The sequence below is a fragment of the Panthera uncia genome (assembly GCF_023721935.1).
Source record: "Panthera uncia isolate 11264 chromosome D3 unlocalized genomic scaffold, Puncia_PCG_1.0 HiC_scaffold_8, whole genome shotgun sequence".
Lineage (NCBI taxonomy): Eukaryota > Metazoa > Chordata > Mammalia > Carnivora > Felidae > Panthera > Panthera uncia.
In genome coordinates, this window is record NW_026057586.1 from 16982459 (window position 1) to 17005000 (window position 22542).

Here is a 22542-nt window from a genome sequence, read left to right on the forward strand (position 1 = left end):
TGTTGCGATCCCTGCTGAACATGGACTCTGCTTAAGACTCTCTCTCTCCCTTTCTCTCTCTCTCTCCCTCCCTCCCTCTACTCCTCTCCCTACTTGTACAGTCACGTTCTCTCTCTCTCTCTCTCTCTCTCTCTCTCTCTCTCTCTCTCTCAAATTAAAAAAAACGAAGAAGAAGAAGAAGCCAGGCTCAGGTTAAAGGCATGGACTCTACCTGGGTGGTCAGGGCAGGTGCAAAACTGTATGTGAACCTTGGGACAATTCTTTTGTCTAGATCTTGATGCCTTAACTCATTTCTGAGCCATTTCCGAACTCAGAGACATGAGTCAGGCCTAGCAGCTTGCTCGCACATGGCCTTGCACTTTGTCTTCCTTCTACGTGGAATGTTCTCTTCCCACACGGCCCCATGGTTAGTTCTCATGTCTGCTCCAACTCCCCTGATCACTAAGACCTTCTCTGACCCAGCCACCAATAGCGCTGTCTGCCCCCAGGATGTCCTACCTTTCTTATCTCGCTTTATTTTTCACATAATGTGTGTGTGTTTGTGTGTGTGCATATATATGTACATTTAACAGCTTTGCGTTGGTGTAACTGACACACAGTGAACTCTACATGTAAAGTGTCCAATTTGGTTTGCTTTGATGCATACACACACCCGTGAAGCCATCACCATTATCAAGATGAACGTATCTATCACCCTCAAACAATTTCTCCGTGTCCCCTTTGCAGCCCAGCCTTCCTGCCTCTCTCTGCCCACTCATCCTCACACAGCAACCCAACAGCCTTCTATCACCGGAGACTAGCTCATCGTTTCTAGAGTTTTATATAAATGAGATCACAGAGCACGTACTCTTTTGTATCTGGCTTCTTTCACTACACATAATTATCTTGAGAAGATCTGTGTCCTCTGGTGTGTCGATAGTTCATTCCTTTTATTGCCGACCAGTTTTTGTTTTTTTTTTTTTTTTTTAGTGTTTCATTGTTAGGATCCACCAGAATTTGTTATTCTATTGAAGGTCTGAGCCCCACATCTCAACCCTCCTCTCCTTTCTTCCCTGTAACAGGTCATAAAACTTCTGTGTGAAGGGTATATTTCTGGTGCCAGGGCGAGGGAAGACATTTTTATCAGTAGAGACAGGGAACTGGGGGCCAAGAAATCCATACAAACCTTGTCAAACTCATTCTTACCTTCCTAGTTACTTCTTCACCATTTGCTACCTCTAGCCCAAACCCTTTTGTCTTATCGATTCTTCACAAACTTACTGGTTCTTTGTCTAAAAGGTATAAAAGGTTCCTGCTCGCGTCACTTCTTTGGGTCTCCATTCTCTTGGGAAGGCTCCCCCGTCCACGTAAAAATTCAGTGTATGCCTTTCTCTGTACCACAGCTGTCCTCCAAAACAGAATCTACTAACGTGTGTGCTAGAGTATAACTCAAAAATGAAAGGCAGATGTGAATCCGTCCTTGTCAGTTTAATTTTCAGACCCATCCAGGGACCCTCCCAGGGTCGAGGAAACTGTGTCCTTCCTTGCAGAACCATTCCATGGGCAGCCATGTGAACGGGGAGGACGCGATTTGAATTACTGTGGCTTCTTGGTGGTCGGCCAGCTGTTAACTCTAGAGGCCACGCTGTTGAAGAGGATTGTGAAGCCAGGAAATAATAGTAAAATTGTAAAATAATTTCCTCCCGGCTGCCAGGGGCTCCACCTGCTCATGCCCAGGTCCCAGGCGATGGGAGAGCTGCAGAGGCGTGGTGAGATGGCCCAAATGACAGAGCGGGACCTAGCAAGCACCAAGCCTCTGGCAGAATGGCAGACAAAGAGACACAGTCACATGGTGATGGCCTCTTCCCTGACCGCAGGTCTCCCAGGATGCTTTTGAGAGAGAATTTCTCGGGTCTGATTTCGTGCATTCTCCCTGCCTGGCTCCAGCAGTTGGTTTAAAAATAAATAAATAAATATATATATATATATATATATATATGCAAAACCAGCTCTAACACCCACATTCCTGCCTGCAGGGGCAGCTTGCCAGGCATTTGTTTAGTGGGAACTCAGCTCAAATTGAGCAGCAGGTCAAGTGACAGCTGCTATGTTTTTCTGAGAATTTAATAAGGGGACTTTCACCCTCTAGAGATATTGGAGTCCTCCGGCTGGAAGTGACTCGCAGAGCTTGCCTTCAAACTTGATTTTAGAGCAGCGGCAGCCGCAGCCGCCACAGCCCCGGAGCTTGGTAGACTGCCTGCGTCCCGGCCCTCATCGGATTCTGCGTTTTAACAAGATCCCAGGCGATTCCTGTACCCAGTAACACACGGGGAGCCCGGCTCTGCAGACCATCCCGCTCCTGGCTCTCTGTTATGTTTAAAAAATGCTGATACTCAGGTCCTACCCCTCAGAAGGTCTGATTTAATTGGTCAGACCCAATTGGTTTTTACTTTATAGATCACCCAAGGCCCAGAGAGATCACGGGACTCATCCAGGTTCTTAACAACTGGTTAGGAACAAAGCCAGGATTAGAAGCCAAACATTCTAGGGGCGCCTGTGTGGTTCAGTCCGTGAAGCGTCTGACTTTGGCTCAGGTCACGATCTCGCTGCTTGTGGGTTCGAGCCCTGCATCGGGCTCGGGGCTGACAGCTCAGAGCCTGGAGCCTGCTTCGGATTCTGTGTCTCCCTCTCTCCCTGCATTTCCCTGCACCCCAGCTGTCCTCTAAAACAGAATCTACTAACATGTGTGCTGGAGTATAACTCAAAAAGAAGTGATCGTGAGGACTGCCTTCAAAAATAAGGATTAATGGAGGGCCTACTGTATGCCAGGGCTGATCAAGACCCTGGGGACCCGGTAGAGAGCACAGTGAACCCTGGTCTCATGGGACAGGGAGAGAGGAAGAGTCGCGCATTAACGATGCCAGAAAAATCAGTAGTGTCAGGTGACAAAGAGGAAAGGGGAGGGAAAGAGTCTCAGGACAGGAGGTGGCTCTGCTAAGGTGCTATGAGCAGAGGTGTGAAGGGTAAAAGAGGGAGAGGGGTGGGGTTGTGCTGGGGAAGAGTGTTCTCAGAGGGACCAGCAGGGGCAGCAGGAAGCCGGAGATGGGAGCGTGCCAGGTCACCGTGGCCGCAGAGGAGACCGGGCAGGGCGGGGAAGACCCCCCAGCAGCAGCAATGCCATAATCCAGACCAGAGATGAAGTGGCCCAATCCAGGGTGGTCCTGGAGCAGGTGGCAAGAAGCCGCCAGGTTCTGGACCCATCTGCCAGGAGTTGCCGCTGGACTGGATGCAGAAGCAAGGGTGAGAAATGGACTCTGAGGCGTGCCCCCTGAGCGATGGGTAGAACGAAATATTTTTGAGACAAGAAACAGGTTTGGGTGGGAAAATCCAGAGTTTGGTCTGGGGCATGCCGGGTGTTTGATGAGTTAGCAGTGCTGGTCTTTCAGAAATTCTAAGCTGACTTGCTTTTATAAAAGAGCTCTGGGTGCTCCAGTGTTTGCTGGTATGTTGTCCTCGGTCCTGCTCTCAAGCTGCCTTGTCTGTCATAGACGGATTTACAACTGAATGTAGGAGCTTTCCTACTGTCCCAATGTACCTTGAGATTTCTGGACACATTCTGGGCATTGTGCTAGCCTGGGTGGTGGGTAGGGACTATTTCCAGCTATGCTTGAGTTTTCTTTTGCCAAGAGGGTTTGGTTGTCTGTTAACTAAGCCTGATGGTAATAATGCTGTAGGCTTTTTTCCCTTCGGAAGTCCATTTGCTCATTTCTTATTTAAAGAATATCTGGTCAGGTGACTCAGGTCATGATCTTGTGGTTTGTGGGTTTGAGCCCTGTGTCGGGCTCTGTGCTGACAGCTCGGAGCCTGGAGCCTGCTTTGGGTTCTGTGTCTCCCCCTCTCTCTGCCCCTCCCATGCTCACGCTCTGTCTCTCTCTGTCTCTCAATAATAAATAAACATTAAAAAATGTTTTAAAAAGTCAGGTAATTTTGGGGCGCCTGGGTGGCTCAGTCAGTTAAGCATCCGAATTTGGTTCAGGTCATGATCTCACGGTTTGTGGGTTTGAGCCCTGCATCGGGCTCTGTGCTGATGGCTCGGAGCCTAGAGCCTGCTTTGGATTCTGTGTCTCCCTCTCTCTCTCTGCCCCTCCCCCACTCATGCTCTGTTTCTCTCTGTCTCAACAATAAACAAACATGAAAAAAACGTTTAAAGAATATCCGGTCAGCCTGCATTGCTCCCAGAGATTCAAAAGCCTGTCAAAAGCTTAGCACTTCTGTGCCAAAATACAGCCAAGAAATCACGCCTGATACATACCCAGGCAAAGATACTTCCTCTTCCATCAACTTACCGATTCCCCTACCTCCTTCATGACCATACGAGAGCTAAGATTCATTTAGGTGCTTCTGGGCTCCGCCTCCCCCTTAGAATCACCTGGGAAGCTTTAAAAAATACGCATGGCAAAGCCCATCACCCTCGAGAGGCTGCTTCATTGCTTTTTTTGGTAGGGCCCTGACCCTGGTATTTTCCCCCTTTGAAATACTTCATTTTTAGAGCAGTTTTAAGTCCATTGCAAAAGTGAGAAGAAAGTACAGTTTTCATATCTGCCCCCCAACGCACAGCCTCCCCTACTGTCAACATCCCCCCGCCAGAGCGTTACGGTTGTTAACTATCGGTGAGCCTCCGTGAGCCGTCATTATCAGCCAGGGTCCGTGGTTTATATTAGGATTCACTCTTGGTGTTGTGCATTCGATGCTTTTGGATGAATGTGTCATGACATGTATTCGCCATTATAGTATCCTACAGAGTACTTCGCTGCCCTAAAAATTCTCTGGCCCTGCTGTTTCTAAAATGCATCCCGAGTGATTGTAATGTGCAGCCAGAGCCGAGGACCACCGGGTCGGTGTTTACTGCGTGCCGGGCCCTGCTTTAAGCACTTTTAGTAATTATCTACCGTTGTCCTCATGTCAACCTCTGGTGTAGGTCCAGGTATTGTCCTTCGGTAGCTTGACAACGTCACACGGTGAATGGGCCGCGTGTGGACCCAGGCCGTCTTGCTGCGAAGTCTGTCCCTTAACCCCTGTGTCATACTGGCCTTGCAATCTGCTCTCTCATTGGCCCAGAATTGGGTGAAGGAGAAAAGTAGGATTTCCCCTGCAGTCTGCCCGTGGGCCATGCTGCTGAGCGGAACTCTGAGCCTCTCGGCCCACTGCTCCTGTCCTTCAGGGCCCTTTCTTTCCTGTCCCTTACGCAGGACCTGCTCGGTCTAGCTCTGGTACGTCTGCCAGGAATGCCCTCCCCCCTTTCCCACCAGCCAAAATGTAATCCTTCCCCCTGTGCTCAAGTTCCACGCTGGCATGAGGTCTGACGATCCGGGCCACCCCGACCTCTCCCCTCCTAGCACCAGAAGCACTCCCTGCCTCGATTGTGCCTTTGGGGATTCAGTGACGCTAGAGTTTGCAAACTGCATACCGCTCCCTGTTTGACACCCGAAAGGCTTCTTCTCTCTCTGCAAAACTGGCATGTCCCCTGGGGAAGGAAATAGGTCCTGTACCATCAATTTCTCTCTCCTTTCTCAAGTCCCACACACTGGGCTGGGACTTAATATTGTTGTAGGTCCAACAGGACGTATGGGAGAATGAGGTGTCCCTGCTCAAGCGGGGGCCACAGGCCATATCACGTATGGAGAGCGGGGTCCCTCCATTCTCACTCTGGTACACCGTGCACTTGTGGGGAGCATCTTACCGAATGGCTTCCCTTCCTCCCTAAATGGCTGCTTTGATCTGATTCCCAGGGAGTCCCATTTGGGGCCTGAGGTCCAAACTCCTCAGTCTGCGGTGGAAAGTGTCCCATGATCCAGGCCCCTGCTCAACTCCCGGTGGGTGACCGTACCTCCTGATTTACCTGAGTCAGCCTCAGTTTCCCTGGGATGGCCCTGGTTTCTGTCTGTGGTCACGGTGTATCAATAGTGTCCCTTTTCATTCTCTAAACTGTCCCGTTTAAATGATAAATAAAGCGGTGGCTCTACCTTTGAGCCCACAACTCTCCCAGCGGCTCACCTTGTGGCTGTCCCTCCTGCCTGGAATGATCAGCCCTCTCCCCAACCCCAGGCATATACCAACTTTCCTGCCAAAGTCCTACTGCGTATTTCCTGGGCCTGCTTCAGCTTTTGCACCCACTGTCCTGCATTGTAGCTGTTGGTATAGATAGGCCATTTCTCTTATTGGATGAGAAGCTCCTAGCAAGGGCCTAGGAATTGACCACGTCCGTCCTCTACAAGGAGGCCAACACAGTGCCTTACACACAGTAGACACTTCTGATCATTTTTTAACTGTGTGACTTAAGGCAGTCACATCTCCTCTGGGCCTCAGTTCCAGTAAACTAGATCATCTCTGTATCATTCAGGGTCTAACCAGGAAGACAAAAGCTATTTTCAAGCATGAAATGCGGGGTTATATAGGTAAGTGAGCCAAACAGGGGTCACCCAGAGATTCACGTCAGCAGGAAGTCGCCGTCTCCGAGGCTGCTCCGTTGAAGGGAGGCCGCAGGACTGCTAGTTCTGGGTCACAGGGCAGAAGGGGTATATGCAGCCTATTAGAAATGCCACCTGAGGCTGGCTTTCCCCTCCTTCCCCCTCTCCAATCTCCTGCCTCCCTGTGCTCCAGGGTAGCAAGAAGCCAGCGGTGCTGGGAGCCCAGGAGACACAGCCTCAAGGGTCAGCTCCAAGAGAGACAGGCCAGAGCAAAGAAGGGCATAGCGGGGAGGGAGGCAGGCCCCAGAGGGCCACAGCTCCAAGTCCCCTTTCAGTCCTCGGACTGGTGGCTCATTAAATCTGTTGGATAAATGAGTAAATCGGTACATGTGTGCGGAAACTCCTCATCAGTTTGGAAATACACGTAGCTGCTTGCAGAAGATGTGATCAAGAAGGTCTGTGTGTTTCTAATGTTAGAATTCTTCCATCTCTATAACAAACATAGGTTTGGGGCATGAAAAAACCCAAGCCCTTCTTACTCCATTAGTTATTCTGAATGATCCAATCAATAAAATCGACAGTAGCACTTAGGGAAGTAATACAATACAGACACTTAGTGTAAGAAAATATTTTGACCTTCACCTGGCAAGGATACAGATGTCATCGTGTAAGTATTTACTGAGCAGAGCGCCCTCCCTCCTCCCTGCTGCATGGGCAGGAGAGGCTCAGAAAATCCACAGGGTGGGGACAGAAGGCGGGGGCTTTGGAGGCCTCCCCACCTCCGCATTCCTGGCTGCACCGATGAAAACACTGCAGGCATTTTGTTCCCAGAACTTGTTTTCCTCCACTGGGAAGTGGAGAACATAGTAAAGGAGAACAGTACCTGAGATCCAGAGAAGATTCCTCATCTCACCTCGAGCCAAAAGCTTGAGCCTCGTCTCCCGCGAACCGTCTTCGGGGCGTCTGGTCAGATGGCGTGGTTTGAGTTTCAGGAATTGTAATTCTGCGGGGAGAGTTTTCTGGGGAGCAGGGGAATGACCTTCAGGAGACAAAAGGAAGAAGAGAAGAAACCTGAGCCGGAAAATCCACTTTGCAGCCTACATGGAGTAAGTCATTCTGTTTTGTTTGTGTCACTGGGATAGTGAATGGATAGATATGTGAAGTAATGCATGGGAAAAGCCACCACCCGAGGGTGCAGTCACGGTGGGGATTGAAATGTAGGCATTTCAAAGAATATCAGGGTACCTGGCTGGCTCAGTCGGTTAATTGTCTGACCTAGGCTCAGGTCATAATCTCATGGTTTGTGAGTTCAAGCCCTGCATCAGGCTCTCTGCTGACAACGCAGAGCCTGCTTGGGATTCTCTCTCTCTCTCTCTCTCTCTCTCTCTCTCAAAAATAAATAAACATTAGGGATGCCTGGGTGGCTCAGTCGGTAGAGTGTCCAACTTTGGCTCAGGTCATGATCTCGCGGTCTGTGAGTTCGAGCCCCGCATCAGGCTCTGTGCTGATGGCTCGCTGCAGCCTTCTTTGGATTCCTCTCTCCCTGACCCTCCCCCGCTCACGCTCTGTCTTTCTGTCTCTCTCCCTCAAAAATAAATAAACACAAAAAATCGTTTAAAAAAAGGAAAGAAAAGAAACAAAGTAGGCCTGTCACTTCAAGGAAAACTAATAGCATCTATTGCTTGTGATGAGAACCCAAACCTTTTTAAAAGGCACAAACTTCTGGTTAAAAAATAAGTAAGTCCTGGAAACATAATATACAGCATGGTGACTGGAGCTAACAATACTGTATTGTATATTTGAAAGTTGCTAAGAATAGATCTTAAAAGTTCTCATCGCAAGAAAAAGAAATTTGTAACTCTGAGTGGCGATTGATGTTAACTAGACTTACTGTGGTCGTTTCTTAACATATACAAACATCAAATCATTATTTGATACATCTGAAGCTAATGTCATGTTATATGTCTGAAGCCAACGTACATCTGAAGCTAATGCAATGTTATATGTCAATCTGAAGCCAATGTAATGTTATATTTCAATTATACCTCAACTAAAAAAAAAATCCAAGCTTTTAAGCGATCATTGCAGTCCCTTCTCTGAACTAAGGACTTCCACTTTCTTCAGGCATGCTTTCTGCCTCTTTCCTCTCTTTCTGGGATTCCCTTCATGCATGTTGTGAGCTTGGTGGTGTCCCCTAGGTCTCTGAGATTCTGCCCACTTTTCTCCATTCTTTTTCCTTTCTGTTCTGAAGACTGGATCATCTCAATCACCTTCAAATTCATTGACTGTTCTGTCTGCTCACGTCTCCTCTCGAGCTCTCTAGTGGGTAAAGGCGCATGTGAAAATACAGATGATTGGATTTATGTAGCTAGTTGATAGGCTTTCAGATTCCACATTGCGACCACTTCTTTGTACAGTTTCAAAGAAGATTATTGGCAATCATATGGAAAGACTATTAAAATACTCCTTCCTTTTCCAAGTATATATCTGCGTGAAGCCAGATTTTCTTCATGTATTTCAACCAAAACAATGTATCGTATCACAATGAACGTGGAAGCAGCAGCTGGTTTTTAAGCCAGATATTAGATGTGTGAACAAATGTAAAGCAATGCCACTCTTAGGAAATGTTACTTTGTTTTAGAAAAATATGTGTTATTTATGTTCACGTAATGAGTTTGTTTTTGGTATTTAAAAAACTTTTTATTTTAGAGAGAAAGGGTACAAGTGGGGGAGAGGGGCAGAGGCAGAGAGAGAGAGAAAGAGAGAGAGAGAGAGAGAGAATCCCAAGCAGGCTCCACACTCAGCACAGAGCCTGATGAGGGGCTCGATCCTGTGACCCTGGGATCATGACCTGAGCTGAAATCAAGAGTCAGATGCCCAATTGACTGAGCCACCCAGGCGCCCCTATTTTTGTTATTTTTAAATGAATAAATGTTTTCAACTTTTCTCAGTTTTAATTTTAATATGGTAAATAGTGATATATAACCCCATAAACAAACATTCTTGGGAGTCCTCAATTATTTTTGAGCGTGGAAAGGGGTCCTGCCGTCATAATATCTAAGAACCTCTGGTCTAGACCAACCCAGGGGGTTCAAGCCCAGAGGAAGCCCCACCCACTTAAGGTCACATGTACCTCTTTTTCTTTAAATATGGAAATGAGTAATTTAGAAAGAACCAAGAGTATTGCAGCAAGTAGAGTCATTCCGGCAAGACTTTCACAGCAAGTCAGGAATGTTGCTGCTTCCTTCGGCCAAAAGGAAAGACAGTCAAGAAGGGAACGCAATGAATTGTCCAGGGAATTTCTTCCGGGACGTTTTTGCATTCCTGTCAAATCACTGTGGGGCACACAGGTCACTCTGCCAGCATCTTGCAAAGATTCTAAAGCCCAGTCCTACTCACACCATTTCAGCTGCTGTCACCGAAGTCCCCTCCTTGCAGCTTCTCTTTCTCTTCTAGTCGCCACGGAGCAACTTAGCCCAGAAGTGACCGACGAGGTTCTCGCAGATATTCGATTGTTTCCCCTAGTAGGTTTTGTTTTGTTTTTTTTTAATGTTTATTTATTTATTTTGGTGGGGGTGGGGCAGGGAAAGAGGGAGAGAGAGGGAGAGAGAGAGAATCCCAAGCAGGCTCCATGATCAACATAGAACCCAACACGGGGCTAGATCTCACGAACCCTGAGATCGTGACCTGAGCCGAAATCAAGAGTCAGATGCTTCACTGACTGAGCCGCCCAGGTGCTCCGTCCTTTACTGCTTTCTTACCTGGTCCTTTGATCTCTCTATCTTACTTTCTTCTCTGCCTTTCTGTTTTTTCCACACAAGTCCTGGTACTTTCAGGGCAGGTGGTTTCTCTGGCATAGAGATCCTGGTCTGGATAAATCAGGAAATCAACCCAACTACTTAGAATTTTCCAGTAGCCCATGGTACTGTTTGATGCTCCTTGTAAGTTCCTAGCTGAGGCCAGGTCTTCCAGAACTACTGGAAAAGAGGCGTGTAGGCAGTGGTATAGGCCATGTGGAGCTCAGGCAGAGGCCCCTTTCTCTTTGTTCAGCCTTAATTTGGCTTAAATGAAGAGACCCAAGCATAAGTGATGAGGACGTCTCCAAGGGCAGACCAAGGACAATTTGTAGCAGAATGTATTTGGGACCTTAAAACATTTTTTTTAATGTTTATTTACTTTAAAAGAGAGAGAGAGAGAGCACAGGCGGGGCAGAGAGAGAGGGAGACACAGAATCCAAGGCAGGCTCCAGGCTCTGAGCTGTCAGCACAGAGCCCGATGTAGGGCTCAAACTCACAAGCCATGAGATCATGACCTGAGCTGAAGTCGGACGCTCAACTGACTGAGCCACCCAGGCCCCTGTATTTGGGATCTTTAAAAGCAGATCCTCAGGACTTTTACCCACAGATTCTGATTCAAGAATTTTCAATAGAGGTTCCTGGTGATTCTTCTGCACAGTTCTTGAGGACCAGAGGTAATCTGGTCTTAGCACATTCACATCCTTTTTCTTTTTCTTTTTTTTAATTGAGGTATATTTGACATACAGCGTTGTGTATGTTTTAAGGTGTACTGCATATTGATTCGATGCATTTATATTGCAATATCACTGCCACAGTCGAGTTAGCTAATACCTCTATCACATCACATGATTATCATTTTAGCACTTTTATATTCTTTTTTAAAGTTTATTTATTTTGAGAGAGAGAGGGGGAGGAAAAGGGCCAGAGAGAGAGGGCGAGAGAGAATCCCAAGCAGGTTCCTCACCATCCACATGGAACTGGAACGCATGAACCTGTGAGATCATGACCTGAGCCGCAATCAAGAGTCGGACACTTGGGGCACCTGGGTGGCTCAGTCGGTTAAGCGTCCGACTTCGGCTCAGCTCATGATCTCGTGGTTCGTGGGTTCGAGCCCCGCGTTGGGCTCTGTGCTGACAGCTCAGAGCCTGGAGCCTGCTTTGGATTCTGCGTCTTCCTCCCTCTCTGGCCCTCCCCACTCACTCTCTCTCTCTCTCTCTCTCTCTCTCTCTCTCAAAAACAAATAAACAAAAAATTAAAAAAAAAAGAGTTGGACACTTAACCGACTGAGCCCCCCCCCCCCCGCCAGGTGCCCCAGAGCTTCTACATTCTTAGCATATATGTAGCATAAAGTTTCTGCTTTACGAAGCCCCTTCACATTGATTTTCTCATTTGAACCTCAGAATGACCTCGTGAAGTATACAGGAACAGCAGGTGTCGTTGCCTCTAGAAAGTGACCCTCACTTTCAGTCTCCTGGTGTTGTTGCCCAGGGCAAATCTGAATATCAGCTGTGGGTCCAGCTTGGTGACCCTCAGCCACCCCTGTGTGGCTTCTACTTGGGAACCAGATTACAAAAAAGGGCAAGATATTAAGAAAATTGGAATTAGCGTATGGTGTTTTGAAAATGAGGCGTATGTGAGCACACGCGACTGTGGAGGGCTTATGAGCACATATGAGCTCAGGGAGACAGAGGGGTGCCTTCGGCGAGAAGAAGGAGAATAAGGAAGACGGTGTGCCATCCGGTGTCTAACACTGATCCTTCTGGGTTAGATGTGTGTGCATATTTCACACAGATCAGGCAATAAGTATCTAAACATCACTTCTAATTCTGAGCCAACCCACAGCTCCCGCCTTCTGAAAATGCTCATTTACTTCTGCGCCGGATAATGCAGAGTGAGGCCAGCAATGTTACAGCTATACTGAGATCAAGTGAGATCTATGAGTGCAAATTATAAAGCCAGTGCAACAGGCTTTTCCTGGGACTGCAGAGCCCAGAGAAAGGCCCTAGCAGGAGAGGTCAGCAAAGTCTGTTAGGTTCAAGGTTCCATGGAGCTCCAGTCAGTAAAGGGAGGGGACACAGAAGCACCGTCCCTCCTGGAGCAGGGAGAGCAGGCTCAACATGATCCAGGAGTCAAGTTTGTCCCTGCTGGGCCAAAGCCAAGCACCTGGCTTGGTCTGTGTAAGTCAGGATGGCATGTGGGCATGGGTTTCTGGCCAGGGGGTTCATGGGTCATGGTTTAGACCCCACAGTCATGTAAAATGAAGAGGAAAGGGCACATTCTTCCTACACATAATCCCAGTGTGGCGTCTTTATAGCCTCCTGGCAAGAACCATGCCTTCTTAGGGGCGCCTGGGTAGCTTAGTCGGGTGGGCGTCCGACTTGGGCTCGTGTCATGATCTTGCAGTTCGTGAGTTCGAGCCCCGTGTCGGGCTCTGTGCTGACAGCTCGGAGCCTGGAGCCTGCTTTGGATTCTCTGTCTCCCTCTCTCTCTGCTCCTCCCCTGCTCACACGCTGTTTCTCTCTCTCAAAAATAAATAAGGATTAAAAAAAAAAAAATTAAAAAAAAAAAGAACCATGCCTTCTTAGCATGGTCTTAAAAACAGTTACTGCTTATGCTGTCCACTGCCTGAGGTCAAATACTTCAGTTACTTGTGTACAATGTCTCACTCCAGAAAATAATGCCTTTTCAAATTCCTATAGTGTAAAAAGGACTCAAAATAAGAGGAGAGAAGGAGAAACTAGAGTGTGAGATGTTTCCCCATTCGTCTGAATAATTCTCATCATTTTTCAAGTTGGGGTAAGACTGGGGAAGGTCTTAATGGAAAATGCCGGGCTTCCTGGATTCTCAGCTCCAGGGCAGCTGGGACTAAGAAGCTGGCTGACTCTGACCACAAGCCCCTTTCCAGGGAGATCACAGATCTCCTTGGGTGTGCAGCAAAAAACCATGGTCATTTTCTGTGCCATGATGTGAGGAATGTTGGCATGCCCGTCCAAACACGGCCAACTTACCAAGTGTATTTTCTTCATCCTAGCTGTACCCCAGATGACACCGCTGTTTATCAAATCTCTGCTAAAAACTGTTCTGGAATGATCTGCTGTTCTGCTTCCATTGAAGTCAAGTGCTCGGCAGAGAACCCACAGCTCTCCCCTAACCCCAAAGATGGCAGGGACACGGGTTGGAAACATGCGGCAGAGTCAAGCATGCAGGAAGAAGCAAACCAGCTTGATGAGAAAGAACATCCTCGTAGGGGCGAAGAAAGTGTCCCCTCAGGTAGTCCCGTGTCAGCTGACTCCCCGTCCTCCAAATTCGGCTGTTCAAGCTCGCTCCGGTTATTGGCCAATAATGACACTGGTGCCTCCGGTTCTGAAAATCCCTTGGATGTTAAAGGAGCAAGGCGAACCGAAGAGGCTCGTGATCCGGATAGCGCGGAGGAAGTTGCGGATGGGTGGCTTTCTTCTAAATCAAGTAATATTCCCGATAAGCAACATGTGTATTGCCACAGGGCAGTGCCTTCCAAAGGATCAAGGCCAGTGGATGGGGCCTTAAACAGTGATGGCCCTCATAAGGACGTCTTAAAGTCTGGTCATCCGAATCCCAGAGTGCAGAAATACATTAGCTTCAGCCTACCGCTGTCGGTGGCGGCCACATCCGATGGCCCAGGTGACAGAGCCACGATCCAGCAGCAAGGCAGCCCACAGGTGTCCAGCGAAGACTCTGACAGTGACTATGAACTTTGCCCAGAGATAACCCTAACCTGCACCGAGGAGTTTTCAGATGATGACCTAGAGTATCTGGAATGTTCCGACGTTATGACGGATTACTCTAATGCAGTTTGGCAAAGGGACCTGGAGGGGACTGGGCAGGTTTTTTTATTAGAAAGCAATGACGAAGAGATGGAATTCGGTTCGTGTTGCCCGGGTGGGCGTGAGCATTTCCTCAGTGAAATGGGTTGTGGGCCTCGGGTGTCAGATGACATGGGGCCTATGGATGCCACCAGTGGCTTCTGCGGTAATCACTCACAACCCCAAGAAGTAGGGGTGAGGAGCAGCCAAGCCTCCACCCACAGTCCCTCATCCCTGCAAACGGGGATGATTCTGACCTTGGGGCCTCCCCGGGATGTAACATCTACAGTGACAGACCAGGCGAGATGTAAACTACCCACTGCTTCTGAGGCTGCTGAAAATGATTATCCAGGAATTCGAAGAGAAACCAGAGACAGCCACCAAGCAGGAGAGGAATTCACCAGTGACAATCTGCTAAACATGGATAAAGCGGTGACAGAGACGGCGATGAAGCGTCTGTCTGGTGAGTTAGAAAACTCAGGGGTGGACCAGTGGTTGGAGATTGCAGCCGAGAAGAAAGTAGGGGACGAGGTTTCATTGAGCAAGAGGGGCTCCGAGATACCTGCCGGGGTGAGGCGGCCAGAAACCAAAGGAAAACCCAAGAAGCTGAGCCCCAACTTGAAAGAAAGCACGACAGAAGGCACCCTTAATCTCCTCTATCCCAAAGAGCCTGTTAAGCGCCCATTAGCCCAGAGTGATAAAAGAGACGGTCCTCATGCCAAAGCAGAAGCTGTTGATTGGAATTCCCAGTTCCGTGCAGGAGAATGTGCCGTTCCAGCCCAAGCACAGCAAGAAACAGAGACCCTGCGAATTCCCCTGGGCCCACCCCCCCAAGGAGGGAACTCAAACTTCGAGGGAGAAGGGGTGTTGGTCAGTACCCTATCTGAGACAAGCGGGGTTCCAGACGGCAGTGCTCATCCTCAGGTAAGACTCCTCTTTTTAAAAATTACTAGATGAAAGGTATTTGTGTGTGCACGCGTGTGTGTGTGTGCGTGTGTGCGTGTGTGTGTGTGTGTGCGTGTGGGTTTCTCTTCATTTCATATTATGATCGCGGTACCACAATGTAAATCACAAGAAGTCTCCCAGCACCATTAGGGTATTTGTGAATGACAGCTGCTGCTGGTAAGAAGGAAATCTGGTTTTGAAAAAAGTCCCAAATAAACCCTAAGCCGTCCTAATTATAGCAAAAGACAGATAGAAGCAAGAGGCACTAATGGGATTCTGGACAGCTGGAAAAAGAAATTTGATATTTTGTCTACTGCATGTGTTTCACCAGGCAATGTCCCTATTCAGAAAGTTTTGCAAGCAAATGTTTTGGGTGTAGACTTTAAAAGGAAAAAAAAAACTCGCTTGAGTCAGTTTTCAGGAGCACTTTAAAAATGTTAAGTGCTAGTTGGACTCAGAATTCATAGTAAAATGAGAGATTTCGGTGGTCTAAATGATTTGTAGAATTCACTTAGTGGTGCTGGGAAAAGCAGACAAAATTGGTTTTCTGGGCCGAAAAATCAAAGTAGATTTTTGAACCAAGGTTTGTTTTGTTTTTCTGAGATCACAAATATAAAAGAGGCTAAGAAAATACTGCCTGGAAGTAAATTTGTTTTACTCTATTCCTGATTGGGGGGGGGGGGGATGTATTTGAAAGAGATGGAATTAAATTCATGGCAATAATCAATGCACAAAACACATTGTGCATGATATATGAATTTACTGTATTTTTAATTTTAAAGGGTCCCAAATGGGCTTTGAACTAATGCTGTACCATGGCCAAGATTTTATTTTTGCAAATAACTACCTAAGACAAGTTATTAATCAGTTATTTTTACCATCCTACTTTACTATGTTCTCCCTCCCCCCAACTTCATAGTTTAGGAACCTAGTATTGTTTTTATAGATCAGGCATTCTCCAAAGAAAATGAAATATTCCCAAATGCATTCAGTTACTGAACTCTGTGAAATAGTAAACATGGAATACATCGGTTTCTAAAGACCTCGTCCTAAAATAGCCAATCAAAAAATCTCTAGATCTGAGGTAGCTTTTTCCTGAGCAAATCATTCTGCCCCACTGGCCAAACTCTGTCACATAAAAGTCATGTTTATACTTTACTTTTTGCAGGAGAGCCAGCTTTATACTATTTGGTTGTTAAAAAAAACTTTTTTTAATGTTTATTTTTGAGACGGAGAAAGAGCATGAGCAGGGGAGAGGCAGAGAGAGAGAGAGAGAGAGAGAGAGAGAGAGAGAATCCCAAGCAGGCTCCAGGCTCTGAGATGTTAGCACAGAGCCCGACGCGGGGGTTGAAGCCACAAACCGTGAGATCATGACCTGAGCCGAAGTCGGAGGCTTAACCGACTGAGCCACCCAGGCGCCCCTTCTATGTGGTTGTTTCGCATACCGCTGGGGTGATCGCACGCCAATGAGCACAGATGCATACCCAGGATAAGTTTATGGACGTGGGTTAGCAAAATATTAATACAAAGTTAAGTTGCAGTATTAATTTTTTCATGTCAATAAACATAGCGTTTCCTTTTCTAGTCATCAGATGCTCTTCCTGGCTCAGATAAGTACCTTTTTACAACTGTTCATCCACATGGAGCATTTTATTGGGCAAATTACCTTGACTATTAAAAGTTCGGGGTGGGGGGGAGGGGGTAAAGCGGCCAACGAGGAGCAGGTGGAGAGGAAGAGGAGAGTGACAAAGTTAGTTTTAGACCCCCCACTGGGGGAGGCAAGTTCTAGCTTCCTCACCTGCCAACAAGGACGGGAGGCTAAGGAAGGAGCCCCCTTTGTCATCTTCGGCTTGTGCCCCTAACTGCAATCTGAGACCGGAGTCTTGGGGACGGCAAGCCCAACGCAGCTAAATAACACGGGCCATCTCCGGGACCACAGTCGACGGTCTCATGCACATCCTTGTGGCCATCAGAGTTCTTGTGGGACCCTTGCTTCTGCACTCACACGCACTCACCGCTCCTGCTTTCGGCTCGAGGTCTGAGGTGCGTCCTGTGTTTTGTGGCACGGCTAAGTGACTCTCTAGAAAGCTTGCCCCGTGCAGGTAGGAGGGCTGTTCTCACTTTGCTGTGCCCAGTAGCAGAGCTGGCCTGTCACTCAAGGGCAGCCAGAAGCGTGAGTGGAAGTTGTGTATTCAAGAGTAGTTCTGTGCAGCTCGAAGTTAGAAATAGGACTGGGGCGCCTGGCGGGGGTGGGGGGGGGGGGGGCTCCATCGGTTAAGTGTCTGACTCTTTGTGTTCCGTTCAGGTCATGATCTCACAGTTCAAGGGATCGAGTCCTGCATGGGGCTCTGCCCTGACAGCGTGGAGCTTGCTTGGGATTTTCTCCCCGCCCCCCCCCGCCCCCTCCCTCCCCTTAAAAATAAATAAATAAGGATACCAGGGTGGCTCAGTTGGTTAAGCGCCCGACTTTGACTCAGGTCATGATCTCACAGTCGTGGGTTCGAGCCCACATCCGGCTCTGTGCTGACAGCTCAGAGCCTGGAGCCTGCTCCAGATTCCGTGCCTCCCTCTCTCTCTGCCCCTCCCCCACTCGCACTCTGTCTCTCTCGCTCGCTCTCTCTCAAAAATAAACATTAAAGTGCATAAATACATAGATAAATATTTTTTTAAAAAAAGAGAGAGAGAAAGAAATAGTACCTCTGTATCTGTGGCATTTTTTTTTCCTTAACAAAAAGTGGGGAGGGGCGCCTGGGTGGCTCAGTCGGTTGAACATCTGACTTTGGCTCAGGTCACCATCTCCCGGTCTGTGAGTTCGAGCCCCGCATCGGGCTCTGTGCTGACAGCTCAGAGCCTGGAGCCTGCTTCAGATTCTGTGTCTCCCTCTCCCTCTGCCCCTCTGCCATTCGTGCTCCGTCTGTTGCTCTCAAAGACTAAATAAACATTAAAAAAATTAAAAAAAAAAAAAAAGAAAGAAAAGTGGGGAAATGCTGCAGGGACTATGGCACAGTGAGTGCCCATTTTTTGACCCATGCAAAAAGTCAGTAGTCTCACTGTGGAAGAGGCCCATGTTTCTTACATGCAAATACAATATAGCCAAATTTCCACCAAAGGCCTAAATATCACTGTAAATGTGATGCAAAAGCATGAGAAGGTCACTAGGAGCTAAATCAAACTTGTTAAAATACCACACAAAAAAATTGGTGAATCTTTCTATAACTAAGACAAAAAGACATTTTAGACATTTATTCTCAGACAACTGAAGCTTGTGGGAACTTGAAATTTGAAATGTTAGAAATCCTTGGTTGGGGGTAATGTTAATAAATCTGCCCACTCTTGACTCTTGCCTGATTCACTTACCTTGAGGTGTCTTTTTTTTCCTTTCTTTCTTTTTTTTTTGTGGGGGGAGAGACAATGACCATCAGCTTATCGTTTAGCAGTTTCTCTTCATCTGTAGATTGCTTTTAGCAATTCTGAGGAAAATCCCAGACCTCTCATTCTGCTGTGTTCTAAGAACAAGGCTATATTGTAGAATATCTCCTACCTAAACGAGTGGACTTATTTCCCATCTGCCTTTCCTGCTTTTACAGTGCAAGGCCATTCCGATTTGTCTTGAAGTAGTGTTTACCCAGGCTAGGATTGGAGAACCCCCAGTTTCTCTACAGTTATGGAAGATTCCAAAGTTAATCCCAGTTGGGGAGTGGAAAGCAGAGAGGGTACCCCAGGCTAACTTGAATCGTCTTCAAGGGTCACACGGCCAATCCTTCACCTTGGTTTTGCTTTTGGTTTTATGATCCAGCTCAGAGGCAAGTCTTGACGCCCTGCCCATCTTAAGTTTCCTTGTAACCACCCGGCGGTAAGATCGCCCTCGCTCTTGAGTCAGAAGTGCTGTGTCTGTCTTTCTGCATCGCTGCCCAGCTTCACGCTAGAGAGATTTGCATTTCTCTTTGGGGTGATGGGATCTCAAGAGTACAGTATGAAAGTGGAATCTTAGCTTTTGAGAGTTAAGAATCTTCCTGATCGGGAATCAGCACTAAGCACACAAGGTGGTGAGCTCCTTGATGGCAGGGAGTTTGGTCACTGTATTTTGTTCACTGATCTATCCCAAGTCCTGGGAATGGTGTTGGCCACACAGTAGGCACTCAATAATTGAAAGAACAAGCAGCCATACGGAACTAGATTTAATTCCATTGATTCCATAAAGATCGTTGGTCTCAACCACTTTGCGGCCTTTGGTGTTCATTCTTTGGTTCCCTTCACATACCAATTCTCCAAATCACTTCCCATTGCTTCCCATTGCTTTTTTGGCCCTGGGAATCGATTACTTTGTACTAAACCGTAAACACCTTGCACTTGGGTTCCCTTGTGAATGCTGGAGATTCACATATAACCTTGGTCTCATCAGTGCCTTGTTAGCTTTTACAGATTGCTGATTAGATCCGGGAAGACCTTACCACATCCCTGTAGCATTCAAGACCCTCTGCCATATTGCTCCCATCCCCCTCTGAGTGGCGAAGCGGACAAACACACCGCTTTCTTCAGCGGGTAAATGAAGCCTTCTCCCAGACATGCAGTGTTTTCTTCTGTCTTCTTGCCTGGAAATAGCCTCGCTCGGCTTGTTGCCAGCTCAGTTCCTCTCATCTTGCGAGGCCAACATCCTGCAAAGTGCTTCAAGTTGCCTTCCCTGCCCCCACCCCAAAGCCCAGTCCTCATCGCTAACTGTGACTTCTCCTTCCGTTCTTGTTCTCATCCTCCGTGTCATGCAGTGGACTCTGCATTTGGATCCTGTACTCTTGCTTTCTGACCTGTGACCTTGGGAAAAACTCCCGAAGCTCTCCCAGGCCCAGTTTCCTCATCTAAAACAGAAAACAGAAATAATAATAACAATCATAATAATCGTGCCTCATAGAGTGTTACGAAGATTAAAGTCTTGAGCATGACACGCGGATCGCAGTACCTATTATGCTGTTAGCATTTAATGCGCATTATCGTTCTTATTTTGTTTATTATTTTGCCTTTTTTTACTAACATTTTGTTTTTAAGTAATCTCTGCATCCAATGTGGGGCTTGAACTCACAACCCCAAGATCAAGAGTCACATGTTCTACCGACCGAACCAGTCGGGTGCCCCTTTTATTTACCTTCTTAATACTTCTGTCCTTTCCCCCCCATATTGAAAGCGTATCAAGGGCTGGCTGGAAGTGATTTTATACCTTTTTAAAAAATATTTACTTATTTTTGAGAGAGAGAGCAAGTGTGTGAGTGGGGGAGGGGCAGAGAGAGAGAGAGAGAGAGAGAGAGGGAGACAGAGGATCTGAAGCCGGCTCTGTGCGGACAGCAGAGAGCCCGATGTAGGGCTCTGACCCACAAACTGTGAGATCGTGACCTGTGCCGACATCGGATGTTTACCCAAGTGCCCAGGGTAAGCCAGGTGCCCCTATGCCTTTTTTAACTGAAATCTTCCTTGAGATAATGGTAGGTGCACGCACGGTTGTAAGAAACAACATGGAGAGAAGGCTGTGCACTTCACTTTGCCCGGGTTCCCCCCGATGGTAACATTTTGTAAAACTGTAGCATAATATCATAACTAAGATACTGATATTGATACTATCTAGTGATCTTATTCAGATTTTCTCAGTTTTACTTGCGTGTGAGTGTATTCATGAAAATCTATTGAAATTTATCACTGGTGTGGGCTCGTGTGATAACTGTTAGGAAACTTCATGCTCATCTGAGTTCAGCCTAGTAGCTAAGCAGGCGGTGCAGGGATGACACAGTATACAACAGCTTGAAATGTGCATGGCCATCCAGTGATAGACAGGACACATAGCCCTCCAATAATTTTTTTTTTTTTTTTTTTTTTTTTTTTAGCATAGGAAAATAGCAGATAATCTCAACCTCCTTGTAACGTAGTTTTCATACCTGGGATAGAGCAACCCGAAATTTAAATTCATCTGCATAATAAAATGCATTTATTCCCCCATCCCCCCCAATAACAACTGTTAAAACAGACTCCAGAAAGCCAGCTCTCTGCGGACGACAGGAAGGCAGAAGTTTATAACTGCTCATCTCTTAGCACGTGGCAGGCCTCTCGTCAGCACGACTCCATGGCTGACCCAGCAAATAACACAAACATTTATTTTTTTGTTTTGTTTTTAACATTTATTTATTCTTGGGAGACAGAGAGAGAGCACGAGCAGAGGAGGGACAGAGAGAGAGGGAGACACAGAATCCGAAGCAGGCTCCAGGCTCTGAGCCATCAGTACAGAGCCCGACGCGGGGCTCCAACCCACAAACCGGGAGATCATGACCTGAGCCGAGGTCGGACGCTCAACCGACTGAGCCACCCAGGAGCTCCGAACATTTGTTTTGTTTTTCACCACAAAGTCCACTGTGCCATTTCTGCCAAATACCATCACTGCCGTGCACCTGCAGGTCAGCTAATGCCCGTACTCAGTCATTGTTAAATAATCAATGGAAACTCATTACAGCCTTGTTGCTCACAGTGCAGTCTGCAGACCAGTTTGTCAAAGTGCAGAATCTCAGACCCTGCCCGGCCTTGCCAAATCAGGATCTGCATTTTAACCGGATTCCTGGGTGATTCCTAGGAACACAGAAGTTCCAGAAGCCCTGGTCTACAGAGAGGAGCTCTTTCTCAGAAAAAACCCAGGGTGCCTGGGTGGCTCAGCTGGTTAAGCGTCCAATTTTTGATTTCTGCTCAGGTCATGATCTCACGGTGCCTGAGTTCAAGCCCCACGTCAGAGCCTGCTTGGGATTCCCTCTTCTCTCCCTCTATGCCCCTCCCCTGCTCCTGCTCTCTATCTCAAAATAAATAAATAAACTTAAAGAAAAGAAAAGACCCTCAAGCAGTGGTCTGGCTGACTGGCTACACATGACGTCACCTGGGACCTAAACATCCTGTTTCCTGAGTTCAGGTCTCAGAGATTCGGAGGTAATTTGGTCTAGGTGTGGCTTGGGCATTGGGGGTTTTAAAAGCTCCCAGGTGATTTTCTGTGCTGCCACATTTGAGAGTCTTGGCTGGGCTTTGGACCTTCCCTGCTATTTGCTCGAAATACAGATACCTAAGCCCGACCCCCAGAAGTCCTGAGCTCCGTGAGTCTAGGGTAGTAGGGCTCAGGGTTATAGACTTGGAGGCCTTAGTGGAAGGGTCCCCCGGGAGGTTCCAGGCTGAAGACCCACAGAGCAGAGCCACAGGGAGCTAAAGGTTGCACACCTCATGAAAGTGCTCTCTCAGGGATTTCTGGAGCCCTTTGCCCCTGACTTCCCCCAATCTTAGCTGAAGAACAAAGCACCAGGTTATTGAGTGCTGCGTCTCAAACAGGCCGTGGGTATTCTCCACAGTCTCAGATGTTGCTGCTCTGGGTGCAATATATGTATTCCCGAAACCCCCCATATTCTGCAAAATCACACCCTTTAAATTGTCGGGGCTCCTGAGAAAAACAGCATTCCTCACAGGTCTCTTCATAAACAGGTCATTTTAAAGCCAGAACCAAAA

The 22542-nt window shown here is 47.5% G+C and overlaps 1 protein-coding gene across 2 annotated transcripts in view; it reads left to right on the forward strand.

The window, feature by feature from the left end:
- ALPK2 (alpha kinase 2) overlaps positions 1 to 22542 on the forward strand; it is a 103393-nt gene that overhangs the window by 11888 nt on the left and 68963 nt on the right. Inside the window, exons 1-2 of one of the 2 annotated variants that reach the window (XM_049620266.1) lie at positions 7005 to 7552; positions 13275 to 15009. In XM_049620266.1, the coding sequence (XP_049476223.1) occupies positions 7548 to 7552; positions 13275 to 15009 (1740 nt within the window). In that variant the 5' untranslated portion in view covers positions 7005 to 7547. Of the gene's footprint in view, positions 1 to 7004; positions 7553 to 13274; positions 15010 to 22542 lie in introns of those variants that run through there. The other variant, XM_049620267.1, reaches the window with a different exon arrangement.